The following is a 22,626-nucleotide window of genomic DNA, read 5'->3' as shown; positions in this document are numbered from 1 at the left end:
TGACAGGGATGGGAGCCTGGTGAATTGCCCCGTGGCTCTTCAGTGTTTCTGGCTGGAAGAGACACATAGGCATAACCAACCTAGAGCAAGAAAATATCATCCTCTCTGATGGGGTAGGGGACTAGAAATATTGGTGGGCACTAACAATGTCTACCAAGTCCATTTTTTTGCTCCGAAATAGGGGCAATAATGGTATCATATTGTGATCTCTTTCAACTTTTAGGATTTACTTACAGTCTCAGCAGGAACATAAAACTGAAGGAAATTGAATAGTCCAGAAAACCCTTGTAGGACTGAATATATGGGGGCAAGGGATGCCATATTAAACAGAAGACATTTGCCTCTTTTTTTTTTTTTTTTTGGCGGTACGCGGGCCTCTCACTGTTGTGGCCTCTCCCGTTGTAGGGCACAGGCTCCGGACGTGCAGGCTCAGCGGCCATGGCTCACGGGCCCAGCCGCTCCACAGCATGTGGGATCTTCCTGGACCGGGGCATGAACCCATGTGCCCTGCATCGGCAGGCGGACTCTCAACCACTGCGCCACCAGGGAAGCCCGACATTTGCCTTTCTGATGTCTTAGTTTAAAGACTGTAACTGGTGTAGTAGTTCCTTAAGAAATTTTTAAAACCTGTGGAGTCTGAAACAGACTGAACAAAAGATAGTTCCCTAGGGCTTATTGCTCTTCTCAGAGCTGAGAGCCTGTTCGTCTTATAAAAGGACATCAGCCTTTGGAGAACATCATTGTTGGAGAAGTGAGCCCTTCCATGAGGTTACCTTGATTCGTCTTGGAGGTCAGCTTCCATATTTGTGTGTGGTAGAGGGAGAGGGGCCGATTCCCACAACCAGTGACAGTGATGTGTTGCAGGTCCCCACAACCACTCTCAGGTGACAGTTGGATTTTATCTATAGATCTGTATCTGGCTGCCTGAATTTTTAAGACTCTGGAGGATAAAGGTATGAGGGGATGCTGCCATCACCATCACCAGCCCTAAAACACATTGCTAATTTCAGTACTCAGCATGGCTGGACTAATCCGGGAGTACTGTCCCAGGGACAAGAAAGCTATTCTTTCCATCTGTCATTTGCTTGCTTTCTTCCTCCTTTGCCTTAAAATACACTTTAAAATTTGGGAGTTATGCAGAAAGGCCGTGTAATATTTTACCTGAAGAATCCTATTATCTCAGGGTGCCATAGAAAGTCATATACTAAATCAACTATACTCCAATAAAAATTGTTTAAAAAGTCATAAACTTTCAGTACAGCTTTAAGGTATTTATACAGGACCCTAAATAAGTCATATACACTGTTTTCGAGTAATTAAAATCCTGTTATCCCAGTAGAATATTTCCCGGACCCTACCCAGATAATAACTTTTAATTGCTCAAAAATGTTCAGCAAAGACAGTCTAGAACAAAAAAAATTTTTTAACATCTTTATTGTAGTATAACTGCTTTACAATGGTGTGTTAGTTTCTGCTTTATAACAAAATGAATCAGTTATACATATACATATGTCCCCATATCTCTTCCCTCTTGCATCTCCCTCCCTCCCACCCTCCCTATCCCACCCCTCTAGGTGGTCACAAAGCACCGAGCTCATCTCCCTGTGCTATGCGGCTGCTTCCCACTAGCTATCTATTTTACGTAGAACAAAAATTTTAAACAGCATTTCATAAAAGCTTCAACAAATGAACCTAACTATATTATCAATGAGTAACCACACTGAAGAGAATGAGAGAGAAAAGAACTAACCTAAGTAACCTTGGAAAACAGGCTCTTCCCAGAATACCCTTAGCCTGAGGACGAAAACAAGTGTGCACAAATGCTGTAATTTGATTAGTTAATCTGTTCCTCACAGGGCTATGGGTTAGCCATTCTGAAAGTACTTTATGTACATAGTAGAACTGAACAAACAAGCAAATATATTGTGGATAATGAGAGCAAAGTTTCTCACTGTGTGAGAATGAAGTTATATAAGTGAGAAAGGTCTAAAATGTGCCGTATGGTATTGACTTGGATCAGAGGTATCAGTTAAAAATCATGGTTTTTAATGTGTGTACAGACAGAAATACAGATGCATGGGTGAGAGCACATACATATATTTCCCACCTCTGTCTGCTTGAAGGACCTGGCAGCAATGAGTGCATATAGCATCTAAATTCTTGCCTTTTAAACACCATTATCCAATAAAAGGAATCAGGACTCCTTGGAAAAGTAATTATATCAAGGGCTGGGGCAGGGGAAATACAAAATGAGCCTAGAGCATCTTGTAAAGCCAGACAATAAGAAAGTGTTCCCAAAATGATAGGGCTTGTCAAAAGAATACAGGAGCAGCCTGAATGGACAAAGCTGGAGCAATTTTAGCAACAAAATAAATAATGATAGTATTGGATTTTAACCTCTAGAGTAAAATAAATATCCATGAGTCCACACTGATATAAATAAATTAATTACCTAAATAAATGTGGAAGAAGAGACAATACTTTCTTACAGAAGAATTGCAGTTAATGAACATAGAAGGAAAAAGGGAAAATTGAAAAATACCATTAAGCAAACCCCTCAGTAATAATTATGATAAACAAGAACCATAGACAGATGCAGATATTTTTAGGCAAAATCTGAGAAGCAGGATGCTTCCGTAGTCTCAGAGTATCTCCCCCAACATAGTTATTAGTTAAAAATAATTAATAATAATTTTATAGTGGAGAAACCTGCAGACATCACCTTAACCAAGGGATCAAGGTTAACATCACCAGTGATAAGACATGGACATCATGAACCTCTTGATATTATGCACCAAGAAGGATACAACAGCATTTCATTGTCCTTAAAGATAAGGAAAAACTGAGGAACATCAGATTAGTGGAGATTAAGGAGAAGGAACAAGTAATTGCAATGTGAGAAAATGGATAGGCTCTTAGAACAGAAAAAAGACATCAGTAGAAAAACAGGTGAAATTAGAATAAGGTCTTCAGTTTAGTAATCTCTGGGTCTGATCTTTGTACCATGGTTACGTAAGATGTTAACATTAGGGGAAGTTGGGTGAGAAATACATGCTAAAATTAGCTAAAAATAAAAATATAAATAAAATGCAACAGAACATATAAGGTACACAAAAAAAAGGGATTCCAATAAAAGTAAACTATTCTTTGGTTCTTCCTATTACAATTTCCACAGCGGAGCGACTTTCAAGCAGCTGGCTGGATGTTCGTCACATTGAAAAATATGTAGACCAGGGTAAAAGTGGAACAAGAGAATTACTTTGGTCCTGGGCACAGAAAAACAAGACTATTGGTGACCTTTTACAGATTCTCCAGGAGATGGGGCATCATCGAGCTATCCATTTAATTGCAACTTATGGTAAGCATTGATTCTAACGATATGGCTCTTACTCAATTTTATATGAATTGTAACTTGTAAATACTGTATTTTATCTAAGGCATTGACTGGTCATGCTGTATGTCAGTGATTCCTTACCTGTGATTTTATCTGAAGCGGGGTTTGCAGCTTCACGTTTTTGTGTCTGACACTTTCTTTTCTTATTGCCTAACTTATACAACACATTCCCTTCTACCACTTTATAGTTTGGTTTTTAAAAAATATTTATTTACAAGCTACACTTCTTAAAATGTTTCATTCTCACTTAGTTAAGAGAATCAGCTCTCTGTCCAAAACTCTGACTCTCTGAGTCATAAACATGACCAGAACCACAATATGAGTAAAATACAAATAATGCTATAATTTGTTTTACCATATGATTAGAAGTTAAAAATAATTGGGTTTCCCCCCTGTATTTTAGTGATTTTGGAGGCAGGTGATACCTCCAAAATAACCCTGGGATTTCTCTATTATCTTCACTGCTGTTTTTATGCCATGGCTTTCTAACTTCTAACCTGTTTACTGTCCATTTCACAGTGGCTTGATTCTTCCCTCTCTTTGCCTTCTCTTTCTGATGCTGTGTCATGCGTTACATTTATAGTAAGTAACCTGATAAATAAAGCTCATGAAGTTTTCTCTGTTCATTCTTTGTCAATAAAATAATCTCCCAATGTCACCTGTTCTGTTATTCCACTTTAGATTCATTGACTTCAACAAGAATGATCTTGAGTGATCTTGGGTCTTCTGTTATAGATTCAGGGCTCTTAGGTTGGAAACTCCTTTAAATCAGCAGGCTTATTCTTTGGCTTTTTCATTCAGGCATATTTTTAGTTCTGTGTATTTGCACACATGCTCTTTGATAATATATTTTGTCCACTCAAGCCACTGCCTCATCACCTAAAGAAGCTTTGCACACACAAGAAGAAATCCCAAGAGGTTTGTACCAGAAAACTGTAGCTTCAGAATGACTTTTATTTTATAGGTTTTTCACATCAATAAGGTATTAGACAGTTCCCAATAGGCTTCCACCATGATATTATCTGTATAACTTGGCTAATCCCTTTTTTCTGTTGCACACTATTTCTTCACTTAGGTTTTTTTTTTTCCTTAATGTTTATTTATTTATTTATTTTGGCCACTCCGGGTCTTAGTTGCAGCACGTGGGTTCTTCACTGCAGCATGTGGCTCTTTAGTTGTGGCATGTGGACTTCTTAGTTGCAGCATTCAGACTCTTAGTTGTGGCATGCGAGCTCGTAGTTGCAGCATGTATGCAGGATCTAGTTCCCCAACCAGAGATCGAACCCCGGCCCCCTGCATTGGGAGTGCAGAGTCTTACCCACTGGACCACCAGGAAGTCCCTTCACTTAGTTTTATACAGCAGAATGCTTCACTCTGAAGCTGACTGATCAGGTAAAATGTAGTGAGTCTCTGGGAGCTGTAAATGTAATGCCTTTTCATTATCTGAGCCTTTTCCAGACACTGAAACCACCCACGTGACTTGTTCACAGTATAAACTCACACCAATTTGATAGGACACGGGTATATTTTATACTTCAGTGTTCTGGAATAGATTTCAGGGTGTCTTTTCACACTCTGTGTTATTTATGCAGCGGGGAATTATATGGACAAAAACTCCACATCCTTGGTTGACTCCTAGTCTGTTGCACATGGAAAATTAATTTATTTTTTACAATGTGGGATTAGTTGATTTGTGGAAAGGCAATTATTTACTGCCCTAATAGCAGGAGATAGATACATCCGAGATGAAAAGGAGGATAGTGCTTTGTTCTGAATCCTTTGCTAAGGAAAATAGCATTATTTATTTGCAGTTTATTGAATTAATGCTTTGAATTATGATCTTACCAACATTCATGTTATAGCTTGTTGAAAGCAGCCACATGATGATTCATTGGAAACATTTAACTGTAACCTGCTGCACAGGTGTTTCCTATGGCAGCAGCTCACTGAAGTCAGGAGTCGGAGCTCCTAACTGAAATGCGTAAAGATTTAGTCTTTCTTTGGTGCTACCATGAACCGAGTTATCACTGATCTAAATAATCTATTTTTGCCTAGCTTTCCTTAAAATTGTTCCATTTGGTGGGATGGTTTCACCTTAATCACCTTAGTCAAGCCATTTTGAATCTTCCATTTTATATGACAGTGAAGTATTGTCTCTCTTTTTATGTGCAGCAAAAGGACAATGGCTTTTAGTGCCCTTGCCACCCCCAAACTTCAAATTTTGTTCTACACAACAATACCTTATTCAGGATGTTTGCTATTTCTTGCCTAATTGCCCTCGCTGGAACCTCTAGTGTAATGTTGAATAGAAGTGGCAAGATCAACACATTCTTTTCTTGTTCCTGATCTAAGGAGAAAACATTCAGTCTTTCACCATTATGTATGATGTTCACTGTAAGTTTTTCACAGATACCCTTTACCAAATTAAGGAAATTTTTTTCTCTCCCTAGAGCTTCATCATGATAGATTATTGGATTTTATGAGTTTTGTTCATTTTATTAATATGATATATTTTCAGATATTAAGCTAACCTTGGATTCCTGGGATGAATCCCACTTGGTCATGGTACCTCATCTTTGTTATATGTTTCTGGATTTAGTATTTTGGTGAGGACTTTTGCATCTATATTCATGAGGGATATAGGTCTGTAGTTTTCTTGTGCTATTTTGTGTGGCATTGATATTAGGATAATATTGACTTCAAAGAAAGATTTGGGAGTTGTTTCTTCCTCTTCTATTTTGGAAGAATGTGTGAAGAACTGGTGTTAAATCTTCTTTAAATGTTCGGTAAAATTTACCTGTGAAGCCATTTGGGCCTGGGCTTTTCTTTATGGGAAGTCTTAAAATATTAATTAAATCTCTTCCCTTGTTACAGACCCATTCAGGTTGTTTATTTCTCCTTGAATTAGTTTTGGTAGTTTGTGTCTTTCTAGGAATCTGTCCATATCATTCATCTAGTTTTTTGACAAATAGTTGTTCACAGTATTCCCTTATAATTCTTTTTATTTCTGTAAGGTCAGTAGTTATGTCTTTTGTTCTTAATTTTAGTAATTTGAGTCTTCTTTCTTTCTTGGTCAGTCTAACTATAAGATTGTCAACTTTGTTTATATTTTCAAAGAACCAGCTTCAGTTTCATTGATATTTCTCTTCTGTTTTTCTATTCTGTTCTTCTGTTTCATTTATTTCCACTCCAGTCTTAATTCTTCCTTCCTTCTGCTTCCTGTGGGTTAGTTGTTTCTTCTTTTTTAGTTCCTCAAGACAAAAGTTTAGGCTATTTATTTGATATTTTTCTTCTTTTTAAAGGTGGGCATTAACAGCAATAAATTTCCCTTTAAGTGCTGCTTTTGCTGCATGCCATGTTTTGGCATGTTGTGCTTTTGTTTTCATTCATCACAAAGTATTTTCTAATTTCCCTTGTGATTTCTTCTTTGACTCATTGGTTATTTATGAGTTTGGTGTATGATTTTCATGTATTTGTCAATTTCCAAAAAAAAATTTCCTTTTGTTATTGATTTCTACTTTTTTTTTTGCATTTAAAAAATGTATTTATTTTTATTTATTTTTGGCTGCATTGGGTCTTCATTGCTGCACGCGGGCTTTCTGTAGTTGCAGTGAATGGGGGCTACTCTTCGTTGCAGTGCGCGGGCTTCTCACTGCAGTGGCTTCTCTTGTTGTGGAGCATGGGCTCCAGGTGCACGGGCTCAGTAGTTGTGGCACGTAGGCTCAGTAGTTGTGGCTTGCGGGCTCTAGAGCACAGGCTCAGTAGTTGTGGTGCACGGGCTTAGTTGCTCCATGGCATGTGGGATCCTCCCAGACCAGGGCTTGAACCCGTGTCACCTGCACTGGCAGGCGGATTCTTAACCACTGTGCCACCAGGGAAGCCCTTGATTTCTACTTTAATTCCATGTAGTCAGAGAATATGCTTTGTATGATTTCATCCTTCCAAATTTATTGAGGCTCATTTTATTGCCTAACATGTGATCTGTTCTGGAGAATGTTCAATGTACACTTGCAAAGTATGAGTATATTCTTCTGTTTTGGATGGAATGTTCTATAGATGTCTGTTCAGTCTAATTGATTTATAGTTTTGTTCAAGGAGGCTTATTATTAATTGATTGTATTTTGTTGCTAGTCTTCTAAGCAAAATAATCTAGGAAACATTAGAATACAATCTAAGAAAAACTAGAAGATGAAATGAAACTCTTCTGAAGTCTGAATCAAAATGTCAGAAGTAACAGCAAAATATTGCAGAGTTTTAATTTTTTGTAGGAAGCTACATAGACTTCCTTAGTTCAGACAGAAGTAATAGTCTTCAACTGGGCAGCATTTGTGGGCATTTGTGATTGATCGCGTGCACGCACACACACACACACACACACACACACTCACTCACCCCTCTAATACCTTATGGCACAAGATGGGATAAAAAGTGAACTAACCGAGAGAGGTATAATCCCATAATGGTAAAAATTTTAAATACATGTACAAAAAACTGATAACAACATTGCTTTTTTCCTGTCAATTCTCTCCTTCATACTTTAATATTTTTAATGATGTCTAACAATAATTAAGATAGGTGCTCATGGACTTCCCTGGCAGTCCAGTGGTAAGACTTCGAGCTGCCACTGCAGGGGGCACGGGTTTGATCCCTGGTCAGGCAACTAAGATCCTGCGTGCCGCGCCTCACGGACAAAAATTAAAAAAACAAAAATACAAACAAACAAACAAGAAAAAAAGATAGGTGCTCATGTTTTAAGTGAACAAAGGTATGTTTGTATATTTGATCATTAGAAAGCTCTTTCGCATATGGAAATTTGTAACCATTCAATGGGAATGAAACTGAGCTTTAGAAATGAACCTTACTGGCAAGGTATTTATTTTCACAGTGTAAAAAAGAAAAATAAAGTTTGTTAAGGACATAACATTTTTTGTATCTAGCTTCCCTTATTTCTCTTTCAGGGGCAACCTTGAATCCTTCAGAGCACAATCATCAGGGAAAAGGATTTCCGATCATGTTATCCAAGGTAGAGTGTGTGTGCATGGGGAATGACCCTTGAACCCTGTTGCATATATAATTGAGTGTAAGGAATGAAGTTATCAGGCAGAAAAATCCTGTATTTGCAGGTACTTTTTTAAAGTCTGGAGAGCTTTAGCTCTCATTCTTGTTCATTTATTTGGGGATTCAGGAAACTGGAGATTTGTAAATGTTTGAAGAGTTAAGAGCTTTGTCCTCTCAGTGATCTGTCAGAGATAAGTCTTAGAACTTTTAAGAGTACTGTAAGTTACACATTTGTCTTAACTCAGCTTTTAGTTTTCCTGTTCTAGTGTTTTGCATGTTACTGTTAGTTTTTATTAAAGCAAATTAGCGGTGATCATTTTTACAGCAATACAAGTCATTTAAAATTGACTATAACTATGACTTTGATACTTGAGTTTTTACCGTTGGTATGGAAGCCTTAAATATATATAGCAGTGAATACTATTGAATAAAATAAAATAACTTTGCATTCTACTAGCTTTCTTCTAAATTAGATTCCACCCTGTTGCACTGTACAGTCCCAGGGGGAGCTTTGGATTTCTGTTGAGGTTCTGTTCTTTCTAGACTTGATGAAATTGAATTATACTTTAATATGTATTTCTTCTCCTAGGAAACAGCTAGTGTCACAGTGGATAATGTTCTTATTCCTGAACGTAATGAAAAAGGTAAGAAAAACAAAACAACTTTTCTTTAAATCATGTTTTCCTTTAAGTGAATTCATGAATTCTTTTAAGTAAAATTTAGAAAGATCCAATAAACATAATAACTATTCATTAATATGCAGATTCAGGATACATTTTTCATAGATATCAAAATATTCTCAATTTTGACTGACACATAGTTCTGATGGGTGACACATTATTGTTATATTAAAATTTCATTGGCCAGTAAAGAGCATAATTGTGGTCTCAGGAGAATTTCATGGCATTTGCTATTTTTATGTGTCATAGGAAGACATTTAAAAATTATGTTGGGTTTTATACAGTTTTAGAAATTTTCATAGCATTTATAGAGAAATCTTTAGAGGTGATTGTAGAGCAGTGCTGAAGGTCACTATGAAAATCAGTTATTTTCCACACCAACTTTCCTACTTTATCAGCAGGGAGAATAATTTACTTCTATCTGGGAATCATTCTGATAAACTTCAGTGGCTATTTAAGGCTGCCTTGCCTAATCTTTGCCACTAGATCCGATGCTTCTTTGGTTCAAAAGAGAATTAGAATAGTTAGATAAGGTTGTGGTCCTTTAATGTTTAGCAAAAAAGGTTTAAATCAGACAGACTAAGTGTGTAAATATAGCCAAAATTGGTCTCTGAAGCATTTAGCCAGGCTTTTCCCTTTGAATTTGTATTTGATTTCCTTTGAAATGTTTCCTCCCAATCTCTGCTTTAGATGATTTTTTTAAAAAGGTGAAGCATCTTCCTGATTTACTCTGAGCAAGTTAGTTAGCCATTTAGAGGATTTGGTTTATGAAAAATGTTTCTACCAGTCATGCTTAGAGAATATTATTTAGTCTTATCAAAATTTCCACTTCTATAGTTTTTTTTTTTTTTTTTTTTTTTTTTTTTTTTACTGGTTTTAGGTTCATAGTGGGTCAACAGCAATCTGTTGATCTAATGACAGGGAAACAGTCATGGAAAAGTTTCCTCAACTAAGTTGTCTGGCTGATCTCTTTGGGAAGGTGATAGAATCACAGTGCTTTTGTTTGAATATCTAAAAAGCCATTTGCTCTGTGGGATGGTGGGAGCCAGGCCCAAGTAAATGTACAGAGAGCACATGGTGGGCTTCAGTTTTTGCTCCTGGGCCTTTCTCTGTTGACTTTTCACTGGGCTCTGATTTGTTTCTAATAGGGAAGTCTTGGTTCTTTATAATGATGGTTGATTCTTAAAAAGAGAAAAAGTAACTTATCTTCTCCCTACTTTCCTTCCTAAGGAATATTGTTTAAATCCTCCATCAGCTTTCACAACGTCATAGAAGGAACCAAAAATTTCCACAAAGACTTTTTAATCGGAGAAGGGGAAATTTTTGAGGTATACAGAGTGGAAATCCAAAACCGAACATATGCCATTAAATTATTTAAACAGGTATGGAAAGAATTACTATCACAGGATATCCATTCCATTTATTGGCTCATATTTCACATTAAAATGTGTCATTTTTCATCAACATTGAAAGGAGGTATACTTGAAAATAAAGTTTCATAAATGGAAATAAGATATATGACCTCTGGTGACTGGAGAAATGACTGAGAAATGAATGCCTGTCTTGCAGGAATGTGGAAGTTAAATCCTTCCCCTCCCCAGACGTATGGCCTGAGAAAGACTTTTTTGAAAAGCGTTGTTAGGACCATTGGGACTTTGCTAAAGATGGTCGGATTGTGCTGGTCTGCTCCAGTTTTCCTGGCTTTCTAGGATGGGCAGCGCCCTCTCCAGGCAGCTTCACAGGCTAAGCCACAGACTGATATTTGGTGCTACTTTATGAATCATCTCCAATCACAGTTCAGGAGGGGAGAAAGAGGAGGCTTTGGTAGGAGCAGCACAGCAGTGATTGGAGCAGGAGGTTAGAATACAGCTGAGTACAGCCAGGGAAGCAGAAAGGCTATCGGCGGTCTGACTCAGGAGTCAGGAGGAGATAGGTCTGCACTCGCATACCCAAAGAGCTGTTCTTCATTGTTGGTCAACAGCCAATAAACATTTACTAAACTTCTTTTATGGGCTGCGTGTTGGGTGGAGATGAATAAAGCATAGTTACATTCTCCAAGAGTTCCCAGTCTTATGGGGAAAACAGGTAAAGAAAAGATTAAATTGCAGTGTGATAAGTACTTTAGCAGAGATTTGCCCCAAAGTTCATGGGAGCACATAGAAGATAGGCAGAGGAGGGGCTGGCACAGAGTAACCACGCAGTAAACATTTCCTCAGTAAACACATGGAAAAGTGGATGAAAGGAAGTGACCTTTCAACTGGATTTTGAAGGATAAGGAGAATTTTCCAGGCAGCGAGGGAAGTACTTTCTAGATGGAAGAGATAGCAGGTGCCCAGGCCTAGAGGCACATGCATGAAAGCCTGTATCTTACGAAGACCAGTTCATTTGGAGTAGAGTTTAGTGTGAGAGGGTGGGAACGTAGTGGCATCAGATGATACTGGAAAGATAGGTGAAGTCCATGGATGGTTTCTAAGTAGGAGAGTGAAAGGACGAGATTTGTGTTTTGAAGTATCCCTTTGATGACCGGTCAGATGATGGACTGGAGGTTGGCAGGGGCACCGGAGGAAAGACGGCAAGAATTAGACTAGAGGTAGAAAGACCTGGCAGAGGGATATTTCAGATGTGTAAACTGAAGTGGATAGGGCTGAAACCTGCCTTCTCCAGTTTAATATTAGAATCACCCAGGAAGCGTTTTAAAAACTGAGCTCTGCAGCATCTGGTTGGGTCAGAGTAGTGGTGGTGGTAGGCATCCCCAGGTGGTTCAGATGTGTGACCAGTGTTGGTAACCGCTCTAAGCCAGGGCAGAGGCAGTGGGGATGGCAAGGGAGGGTACTATGTCTGAAAGATGAGGTGAAATGGAGCAAATCTGGTGATCTGTTAGACAGGGCTGGGGAAATAGGGGAGAAGGAGGGATCTGAGGTGGTTCCAGTTTTGCAGCTTAGATTACAGGGCCTTTTTTAAAAAAATTATGAACCCAATTTGTCCATTTCCTCAAATTGCATTTGCCCCACTAATTCTGTATAGACATCTCAAGATTCCTGAGAAGATGAATGTCTAATGAAGAAATGAAACAATCTACTGTTACAACCATTCAACAAGAAGAATGTGGTTACTCTAGAGGTGTCCTAACTGAAGGCTGCTTCTTAGGGCCAGTATGTCCCTGGCCCCATTTGTACATTCTCTTCTGGTTGAGCCCCAGGGCCACCTCCCCAAAGACTCCATGCGTCTACTTTCCTCTTCTCTCTGCAGATGCCACCAACTCACACTCCCTCTTGGGAGTGTTCTTTCCAGGGGTCTGGCTTCAGAATGGGACGTCTTTGCCCTTTCTGTCCCGAAGACAATGATCATTTCCTTGATTCCTTCCGACCCCTCCAAGATGGTTTTGGTGACCCTCCTCTGTATAGTCTCAGCAAAATACCACTGTCTCATAGTATTGATTTCTTCATCTGCCTCTCCCAGTGGACTAAATGGTTTTCTTTAAGGAGCTTTTATTTATCTTTGTATCCCAGTGCCTTATTACAGAGCCTGGCCTATAGTAGTTGCTCAGTAAATGTTTGTTGGGTGAATTGAATGAAGCACATTGGCTGTTTTCATGAATTTAGTTGCTATTCAGTATTAGTAAAAAGACAGGAGGTAACAAAGTTACCCAAGACCTAGAGATTGTACAAACTCCTACACACACATACACATACACATCAGGAAAAATGAGATAATTTAATGAAGCCTTAGCCACAGAGCATTTTTTTACTAGAAATGTAGTTTTGTACCATTGAGACCTTAATTTCAGTAACCTTTCTTAGAGGGACTGAGGCTGGGAACTGTACTTAGGTGTGTTAGATTAGTGCACCCAGCTCACCTGAGGATCTTACAGTGCAGATTCTGATTCAGCACATTTGGGTAGGGACCTGAGACTCAGCTTTTCCCACCAGCTCCCAGAGAAGCTGGTATTCCTCATGCACAGAACGCACTTTGAGCAGCAAGAGTGCTAGGGTGGCATGAACACAAAAACTAACGCCTTCACTTTTTCAGATTAAGAAAACGAGGACCCCAGGGAGGTTTGGTGACAATAAGTCACAAATAATGAGTGTTAGAGGTGGGCCTGAGACCCAATCCACTCGCTCCCAGGGCAGTGGTTTTTTAAAATGTAAACTCTCATAATGTGGTCCTTGCAAATGATTTGTTAGACTAGTTTATTGTTTCTGACTTCTTGGGTTAACTTGGAAAATAGTTTCCAGGATTCCTGTTGGATTTCTCTCCCTTTGTTCCTGAGGACAGAGAGCTCTAAAAATTCTGCCCTGGGACTTCCCTGGTGGCGCAGTGGTTAAGAATCCGCCTGCCAATGCAGGGGACACGGGTTCGACTGCTGGTCCAGGAAGATCCCACATGCCGCGGAGCAACTAAGCCCGTGCACCACAACTACTGAGCCTGCGCTCTAGAGCTTGTGCTCCACAACAAGAGAAGCCACTGCAATGAGAAGCCCGCACACCACAACAGAGAGTAGCCCCTGCTCTCTGCAACTAGAGAAAGCCTGCGCACAGCAACGAAGACCCAGTGCAGCCAAAAAATAAATTAAATAAATAAATATTTTTTAAAAAAACAAAAACAAAAAAGAACTCTGCCCTGTCTAGCAATTTGCAAACGATAACTGGAGCACACTTACTTTAACCCTTTCATGGTAGAAGTTAGGAATTTGAGATTCAGAGACATGCAACGATGTCAGGTGTATGAAGCCATCAAGAACAGTGGAGGTGCTCCATACAATATTATTGAATTCATTAATTTATTCATATGTCAGGCACTCTGCTAGCTTCTGAATCTTCTTTGAAGTAAGGAGTTATATGTTTCATTTTCCTAGTGGGCCCATTTTTTCAAAATTAGTACAAAGGTAAACTTGAACCAACAGCCAAATGACCCAACTCATAAATGCCAAATTATTGAAATCAATTCTAATCAGAATACAACTATCACAACCAGGATTCTTTGAGATCAAGTGGGGAGTTTCTGTCATGGGATTTTCTTTGAATGCATATTTTTGAATTCATGTAAATGTGTACAAAATATGGTGAAAGGGTTTGAATATAAAATAGAATAGTATGATACATTTCATGAAAAACTTCTAATTCAAAAGCAGTGGTTCTAAATCTGTTTTGGGGTTAATGGATTTTTGAAAGTCTGATGCAAGCTAAGGATCCTCTCCCCAGAAAAATGTTCATATGCATTTATACCATAAAGTATCTAATTTCAGGGAGACTATAGACCCTAGGCAAGAATCCCAGAAATAGAGAGATCCTCTCCTTATTTTTTTCTTGTGTTTCTGTATGATATTTAGGGGGAAAAAATGCAATGGAAGAAACAATGGAAGAGCTTTTTATCTGAGCTTGAAGTTTTACTGCTGTGAGTATATTGCTTTGGATTTCTCCACTTGTGCCTGGTTTTCATCTCTGTTCATCTTTGATTCTACAGCACAGAGCTTGGCATGGTTGGCATTTAATAAATGTGGGTTGGATGTTAGAACATTGGGTAAAATTTTGACATCTGCTTAGTATATTCCTTGGAATACATTTTAAAATAGACCATTTATATAATTCACTTGAACATATTTTAACAAGAAACTGTCACAAGGAAATGGGTTAAATCATGTGTGACTAACATGACTGAATGTAAACTAATTCTTAGAACTTTAGAATTGTATATATTTTACCATTTCCCCCCTTTCTTAGAGACATTCCAGTCAAGAAACTTTCATCAATATAAACCTCTTCTGGAAGAGAGTTTTAGGCAAAGAAATCAAGTGCTTTCGATGTGCACATTATTTTCTGGGAATTCATTCATGAGCCTGAAAGTCCTTGGAGACAAACTAAAATGACTTCATTTTCATATATATTCATATCTGCAGCTGTGCAGCCTGTCTCACTGAAGGCCCCTAACCCTATAGAGTTCAGTCATCACCTTTTACAAACAGAAAATGTTCTTTTCAGATGTGTTCTAAACCAATACATGAATTGGGGGGAGGGAGGTATTATCCTAAATCCTTCTCCGTTTATACCCAGGACCAGAAATCAAAATGTTAGAGGCTAAGTATAAACACTTACTATATCATTTAGTCAACAAAAAACTAAAACCAAAATTGTAATAAGAAGGTTTTTATATTTAAACTATTTCTTTCCTTATGAATAAATAATAAGTTCAGACACTTCAAAATTCCAAAAGGGCAAAAGGGTAAGCCAAGAGATTTTCTTCCACTATTCTCATCCAACCACCCAGCTGATTTTCCCAAAGGCAACAGAGTTATCAGTTTCCTGTAAATCTTTTCAGAGATATTTTATGTGTAAGCATATATGTATTTTGTTTTCTTACTTTCCTCTTCTCACACAAGAGGTAGCATGCATACATTGTTCACTTTGCTTATTTTAGTATTCCACTGTGTGCTGTGCTGTAATGTAATTGACCATTTTCCTACTGATGGATTTTTAGATTTTTCCTACTCTTTTACTTAAAAAAAATTGCTACAACAAGAAACCTTTTATATATGTTATTTCAGACCTGTTGGAAAACTTATCTAAGTTTTAATATCGCTTAGAAACTAAGAAAGCTTCACATAAATAAAATTATAGGGTCAAATGGTTGTATGTGTTACATGTTACCACATTGTCCTCCAGTGGAAGCTATACCAATTTACACTTTTACCAGTCATATGTTAGAGTGCCTGGTTCCCCATATTCTTGATAACATAGCGTTTATTCTTTTAGTTTTTTCTGATCTGCTAAGTGGAAATGGTTTCTCAGTGTAGTTTAAATTTCTTTTTCTATGATGAATGAATCTTTTCATATATTAAGAGATATATTTCCTTTTCCATGAAATATCTGTTAATGTTTTTTGCCCATTTTTTTAATTAGGCTGTTGGGTTTTTTCTTAATGGTTTGTAAGAGCATTTTATATATTAGAGAAAATTAGCCCTATTTTTATGTTACAAATAATTTTTTATCACATTTTCATTTGTCTTTGCTTATTCTAGTTTTTGCCATGTGGAAACAGTTTTCACGTAGTTGAATTTAATCTATACTTTCTCTTATGGATTCTGGGTTTTGTATTATAGTTTAAAAGGCCTTCCCCACTGAGAGGTTATAAAATAATTATGCCATTTTTCCAAGTACTTTTATATTTTCATTTTTTACATTTGTATATCTGATCCATTTGGATTTATTCTGCTGAGGCATTTATGTATTACTTTAGAGAGAATTAACAGCTCTATGACATTGAATATTCCTTGTGTGCCATCATTATCATTTATATTGCTAATGTTTCTTTAGTTTTAGGCCCTATACCAGGTACTTCACATGTATTAATTCTTTAATCCTCACAACAATCCTGTGAGGTGAGTCCTGCTATTATCCCCATTTTGCAGATGAGGAAACTGAGGCAGAGCGTACTTTTTTTTTTAACAAGATCCAGTTTATTTCCTGAATCATACTCAATCTCCCTTTTCTCAGACATTTACTAGTAAATAAGTCAGAGGCAGGGTTTAGGAGAGAAGTGCACAAGCAAACAGGCAATTTCAGTAAGTTAAATAATAAGACAAGCAAGTACAGAGCACTGAGGGAGGAGGAAATGCTAATTTGGGGAGGGGGGTGGGCGACAGAGTAGGTGTCTTGGAAAAAAGTAACATCTAAGCTGAGACCTGAGGATGAGTTTTTTTTGTTTAATATTAAGGGAACTACTTAAGGGATTGTATTATGTGTTTATGTATGTACACTTACACACACCCACACATTGCCTTTCTTGAGGAAGAAGGAATAGAGGGACTCAGAAGGGAGATACATATATATACACACACACACAGACACACATGCACACACACACACGTGTGTTTTATAGGTAAGTTTTGCTACTGAAGAAATGTGTAATAGGATTTTTTTTTTTTTTTTTTTTTTTTTTGCAGTACGTGGGCCTCTCACTGCTGTGGCCTCTCCTGTTGCGGAGCACAGGCTCTGGACACGCAGGCTCAGCGGCCATGGCTCACAGGCCCAGCCGCTTCGCGGCATGTGGGCTCTTCCCGGACCGGGGCACAAACCCGTGTCCCCTGCATCGGCAGGTGGACTCTCAACCACTGCGCCACCCGGGAAGCCCTATAATAGGATTTTATATATAACACCATTTATGGAAAAATAGCTTTATTTATTTTAATATCACCAGGCATGCCTAAGACATAGGAGGTGTTCCATAAATAATTGTTGAATTGAGCTGAGTTCACAGTATGTGTGGTGAATTTCACATGTTTTATATTTCATAGCTGTTACTGGGTTCCATTGGTTTTCACAGTGATGACACATGCCCTCAAGAAATAGATTTTTTTAAAAAAATAACCTGAAAAATGTATATGATACTGATATAGAATTCTGGGATTTAAAAATCAGTGATGTGTTTTTCAACATCAAACTTTACTAGTCACATGGATTTCAGGTAACAATACAAGCTTTCTGAAGGCATTGGATGTCTCTTAACTGTGTGACTGGGACCTAGTACAGCACTTGACATGGTAGCATTCAGTAAATGGATGAATGAAAACAGTCTTCCGAACTCTTCTATTTTGATGATTTTAGTTACACATGTATACCTAAAGCAATGAAATGGATAATTTCAGTTGTATTATCTTTAATAAATAAGTTATATTGGGTTTCATGTTGATAAAAATAAGTTAATATCAAATATTGTTTTCTACTTGTTGTAAAGTTCCCAAAAGCCCAAATCTTAAGAACCCTTTACTTTCGTAAAATGTCTGTCTTATATTTGGATATTGGCTAATATCTGTCAGAACGCTTTAGACCAATTTGGAAGGCAAATCTGTATCACGTGTCCATTGAACTTCCTTCTCTCTTGGCCAAATTTATATTCTGCTTTATACCTATTCCCCAGCCCACCCTACCATCCCCAAAACAGAGTGTTATTCATTTCCTATTTGAATAAACAGTTTGATGGATTTAAAAAATCTTTTGTTTCAAGGTTCCAACATCCAAACATATTGGAGTTGGCTGCATATTTTACAGAGAGTGAGAAGTTTTGCCTGGTTTATCCGTATATGAGAAATGGATCACTTTTTGACAGATTACAGTGTGTAGTAAGTTATATCTATTACTCTCCCTGATACTCTGACCCTCTAAAGCCCTGGGGCAGCTGCTGAAATACTTGAGCTATTGTGTGTTGTGCAACATGGTGGCCAGAAGAGTTGCTGGGTCCTTACTCCTCATTGATACCATGTCTCAAATGAGTTTACATCAACTACCCTTATTTCTCAGATAATTTTTATTTGCATAACTTTACGCAAAGTACCATTCAGTACAAAGGATAGACATAAAAGTGATAGATACCTTAAAGAGAAGGAACAAGGTTGAATAAATGCCATGGTTTCTCTTTTGTGATGTCTCTGAAAGATAAGTTTAAAAACTGACTCCAAATTGGTTAAATTTCAATTAAGATGAGAATAAAAACGGATTATTTTCAATTACCCACACTATTGTGCCACAATAATTTAAAAATCTTGTTTAATGAACTCTTAAACATCTTATTAGCCATATTTCAATTAAGATAACATTAAAATTATTGGGTATTTCCATTGCCTATAAAGGGGCTTAGAACCAGCGTTGGTAGTAGAGGAAAACCTACTGAATTAAAAATAGGTTATGGTAAACTACAATGTTCATTTACGCCCTCTCCCCACCTCCTCATTAGCATTTATTGGTTTTTACTCAGAAAATACAACCAAACCAACTACTGTTGTCTTTTCAGGGTGACACAGCCCCACTCTCTTGGCACATTCGAATCAGTACATTAATAGGAACAACCAAAGCCGTTCAGTACTTGCACAACATGGAACCGTGCTCCGTCATCTGTGGCAGTATATCAAGGTAAATTATCCCAGAGCTGTAGGTTACATACAGCTGAAGGCCCCTTTCATCATCATGGAAGAGTCGGACTTCACCCTATTTTCTGTCTATAGTTTCCCTGGTGTGTATGTGTATGTGTTAAGAAATCTCATTGAAGTATTTAAAATCTTACCTTTTAATGAAAACATGTGTACCAAATTTTAAAGGCTGCACTTATATTGCCAATCGGAGAGTTTGTATTATCTTTGGGAATTATTAATGAACAGTGTAGGATAGACAGTTTTGTGTATTTTATTAATTATACCTCACAGCAAACTGTGAAATGAACCTGTATTCATCTCACTTTTTTAAAAAAAGAAACTGAGGTCTCAGGAAAGGTTAATTAAGTGGCTTATACAGGGACTCCTCACAAGATAACAGTAGTGATCAGCAATTTAAATTCTTCCTCCTTGAGTCTCCAGCCTCCTGCCATGCCACTGAGCCCGCTGCCTCCTAGCTGTAGGTACTCACCTGTGACAAGCTGAGCGGCAATCCCAGTGTTCATTTTTGAGACACGTGAGAAAATTAGAAGCAACATCTTCCGTTTTTTTTCTTCTTCAGCAGAAGTAAAGAATCATTCAAAGAATATACCCTGTAGCAAACCCCACCCCCACACCCCGCTGTGCATTTTTCCCGTGTGCCCTTTATCATGAACCTGTCTCAAAGTAGGTAAATACACCTTTGGTGAATAGCAGAGGAGACTGAATTTAAAAGGCGCTGCCTCTTGTGAACCATCACCTAGTATCTTGGGAAAAGCTTCAAGTGCGCCTTCAAGTTGAACCGAAGAGGAACTGATTGCTTACTTTGTTTTTCTGGTGAAGTGTATTTCATATAAGAAGACTCTAGATTTTGTTTTGTCCTGGGGGAGTAGTGAGGGTAGGGTTGAGGGGACACAACCCGTAGGCATCTGCTCCTGTTGCAGCGTGGCAGTTCATCAACTGCCAGTGGAATCAGCGTAAAATTTGTGCGCCCTCATGGGGCCTGGGACAGAGACGGACAGTGAAAGTCTCAGCGGTCGGTGGAACCAACCACTAGGTTCCCCCTAGTGGAACCTCCCTCTTCCACTCAGCTCTCAGCCAGCTCAGCACTGTAGGTGCTTAAATATATGTTCTAACTGGGTAGATAAAATAAATACCTGGAATTTTGCTATACATATTCTTTCTTTGGTTTAAAGTGGGCTTGAACTTATTTTTAATCCCATGAAGTAATCCATTAATTTTAAACATTTTCCTTTTGTGTGACTGATTCATCACCTCCTTTCCTGAAAGCAGAGCTTGATAGGAAAGAGGGGTGAGAAGGGAGACAGTGTGGAGGTCCTGGTACTTGATGGGAGAGGGGGACAGGGAAGGCCACCGACCAGAGCGAAGGGAACATCAGGATCCCGGCTCTGCCTGAGTCACAAGGCTTTCCCACAGCTGACACTGGGCAGGGAGATTTGCATGTGCCCCTCCAGCATGCCTCTCCTGCTTTTAGGTCAGAGCACAGACTGTGACCCTGATCTCTGCTTTCTCATGATTGGCAAGTGTCTTCAGGCAAGTTCCCAGGAAGTAGGCTCAGAGGCAGAGATTTGCCTGCAGGGGAATTTTTTGAGAATGCTCTCGGGAATAACAAAAGTAAGGGAAGGAGGAGGAAGACAGAATTGGGCGGTTGGAGAAGCTGAGTTGGGATATGGAAGCAGAGGCCTCGGCAGATGCCACGGGGACTGCTGACGTTGGGGTGGCCCCTAGAAACTATCCCCAAATGAGGCAAGGTGCTTGGGTTTTGGCACCCCTGCATCCAGCCAGCCCTGAGTGAGGCTGTATTGGGGTGAGGCAGCTCCCTTCTCCCGCTAGCAATTCCCAGGTTGGGGCTCAGCTGGGAGCCCTCAGCAGCCACGCCTCCCTGTTGGAGACCAAGTGCCTCCCTGGATCGTGAAGGAAGGATGGGGCCACACCACTGCAGCGGCCACAGTTAGGGAGGAAGTCGGCTGCATGGCGCTCTGTAAAATGTGACCAAGTGATTTTCTTTTTCTTATACTTTCCTCCCCACCTTCTTGCCATCCTGTCCTCTTAGTTCAGTATCCACAATTGTTTAAATCAGAGACATCTGGTTTAAGAAGCTGGCTTTAAAATGCGATTCTGAGCCAACTGCTTGACTCCTCTATGCCTCAGGTTTTTTCCTCTGCAAAGTGCTAATAAGAGAATAATAGCTTCTACCCCTTAGGGTAAATGGCAGAAAGTCTGTCTGGTGCTTGACAAAGAGGATGCACTCACTAAACGGTGGCTCCTGTTATAATGGTCAAGAAGTGGTAGGAGTAGCAGAGGCGGAGGCTAAGAGATATTCTGGCCAGTCAGCCTTTTTACTTATCACCCTTTTACTTATTGTCTTAGTCCATTTGGTCTGCTCTAACAGAAATACTGTAAATTGAGTGGCTTATGAACAGTACACGTTTATTTCTCATAGTTCTGGAGGCTGGGAAATCCAAGATCATGGCACTGGCCGATTCTGTGTCCCGTGAGAGCTCACAGATGGCCATCTTTTCTCTGGTGGAAGGTGTGAGGGGTCTCTCTGGGGTCTCTTTTATGAGGGCACTAATCCCATTCATGAGGGGAGCCATTATGACCTAATCACCTCCCAAAGGCCCCACCTCCTAATACCGTCACATTATTAAGGGTTAGGATTTCAACACAGGAATTTAGGGGAGACACAAATATTCAGTCCATAGCCCTTACCTCTATCATCAATTTACTGTGTTTGAAAAGTGGACCTACAAACTAAGTTCTCCTTTAATAAAAATCATTTCTGTGTTAGCACATATTTATTGAACATTTTGCAAATCACATTCATTTTAGTTCACAAATATTTATGGAACGTCTGCTGTGTGCAGAGCATTGTCTTAGACCACAGTGGGGGGAAGACATTGACGATCATAGTCTTGACCTTGAAGCTTCAACCTGGTGATCAGATAGATAGTGAAAACACAAAAAATATATAGTGTGACACTGTATATGCCTAATGTGTGGTTGGTCTGAGAGGGCTAATTCTAATTAGTTAGTTCCAAGCCAAATCTTTGAGGAGATGGTCATTGTCAGTGGATTGGTTGAAAGAAGGGAAGAGAATATTCCTGGTGGCGGCATAATTTATTCAAGGGAACAGAGTAAAGAAATGCTGGGTGTGTAATGAAATCAAGACAAGTTAGTTGAGGGACTTCCCTGGTGGCCCAGTGGCCAAGACTCCACACTCCCAATGCAGGGGGCCTGGGTTTGATCCCTGGTCAGGGAACTAGATCCCACGTGCCGCAACTAAAGATCTCGCATGCCGCAACTAAGACCCGGCACAGCCAAATAAATAAATAAATAAACACTTAAAAAAAAAAAAAAAGAGGGCCTCCCTGGTGGCGCAGTGGTTGGGAGTCCGCCTGCCGATGCAGGGGATACGGGTTCGTGCCCCGGTCTGGGAGGATCCCATATGCCGCGGAGCGGCTGGGCCCGTGAGCCATGGCCGCTGGGCCTGCGCATCCGGAGCCTGTGCTCCGCAACGGGAGAGGCCACAACAGTGGGAGGCCCGCGTACCGCAAAAAGAAAAAAAAAAAAAA

General features: G+C 39.2%; 1 protein-coding gene across 1 annotated transcript in view; it reads left to right on the top strand.

Moving 5' to 3' along the window:
* Positions 1–22,626, top strand: part of IRAK3 (interleukin 1 receptor associated kinase 3) — a 47,151-nt gene that overhangs the window by 10,763 nt on the left and 13,762 nt on the right. Inside the window, exons 2-8 of the mRNA XM_081249224.1 lie at positions 3,176–3,358; positions 8,353–8,417; positions 9,042–9,096; positions 10,363–10,514; positions 14,462–14,526; positions 18,133–18,247; positions 18,916–19,034. Coding sequence (XP_081105350.1) covers positions 3,176–3,358; positions 8,353–8,417; positions 9,042–9,096; positions 10,363–10,514; positions 14,462–14,526; positions 18,133–18,247; positions 18,916–19,034 — 754 coding nt within the window. The remainder of the gene's footprint in view (positions 1–3,175; positions 3,359–8,352; positions 8,418–9,041; positions 9,097–10,362; positions 10,515–14,461; positions 14,527–18,132; positions 18,248–18,915; positions 19,035–22,626) is intronic.

This window comes from Mesoplodon bidens (assembly GCF_964165515.1).
Source record: "Mesoplodon bidens genome assembly, chromosome: 11".
Taxonomy (NCBI): domain Eukaryota; kingdom Metazoa; phylum Chordata; class Mammalia; order Artiodactyla; family Ziphiidae; genus Mesoplodon; species Mesoplodon bidens.
Note: the sequence above shows the minus strand (reverse complement) of the source record. Positions and strands in the feature narration are given on the sequence as shown.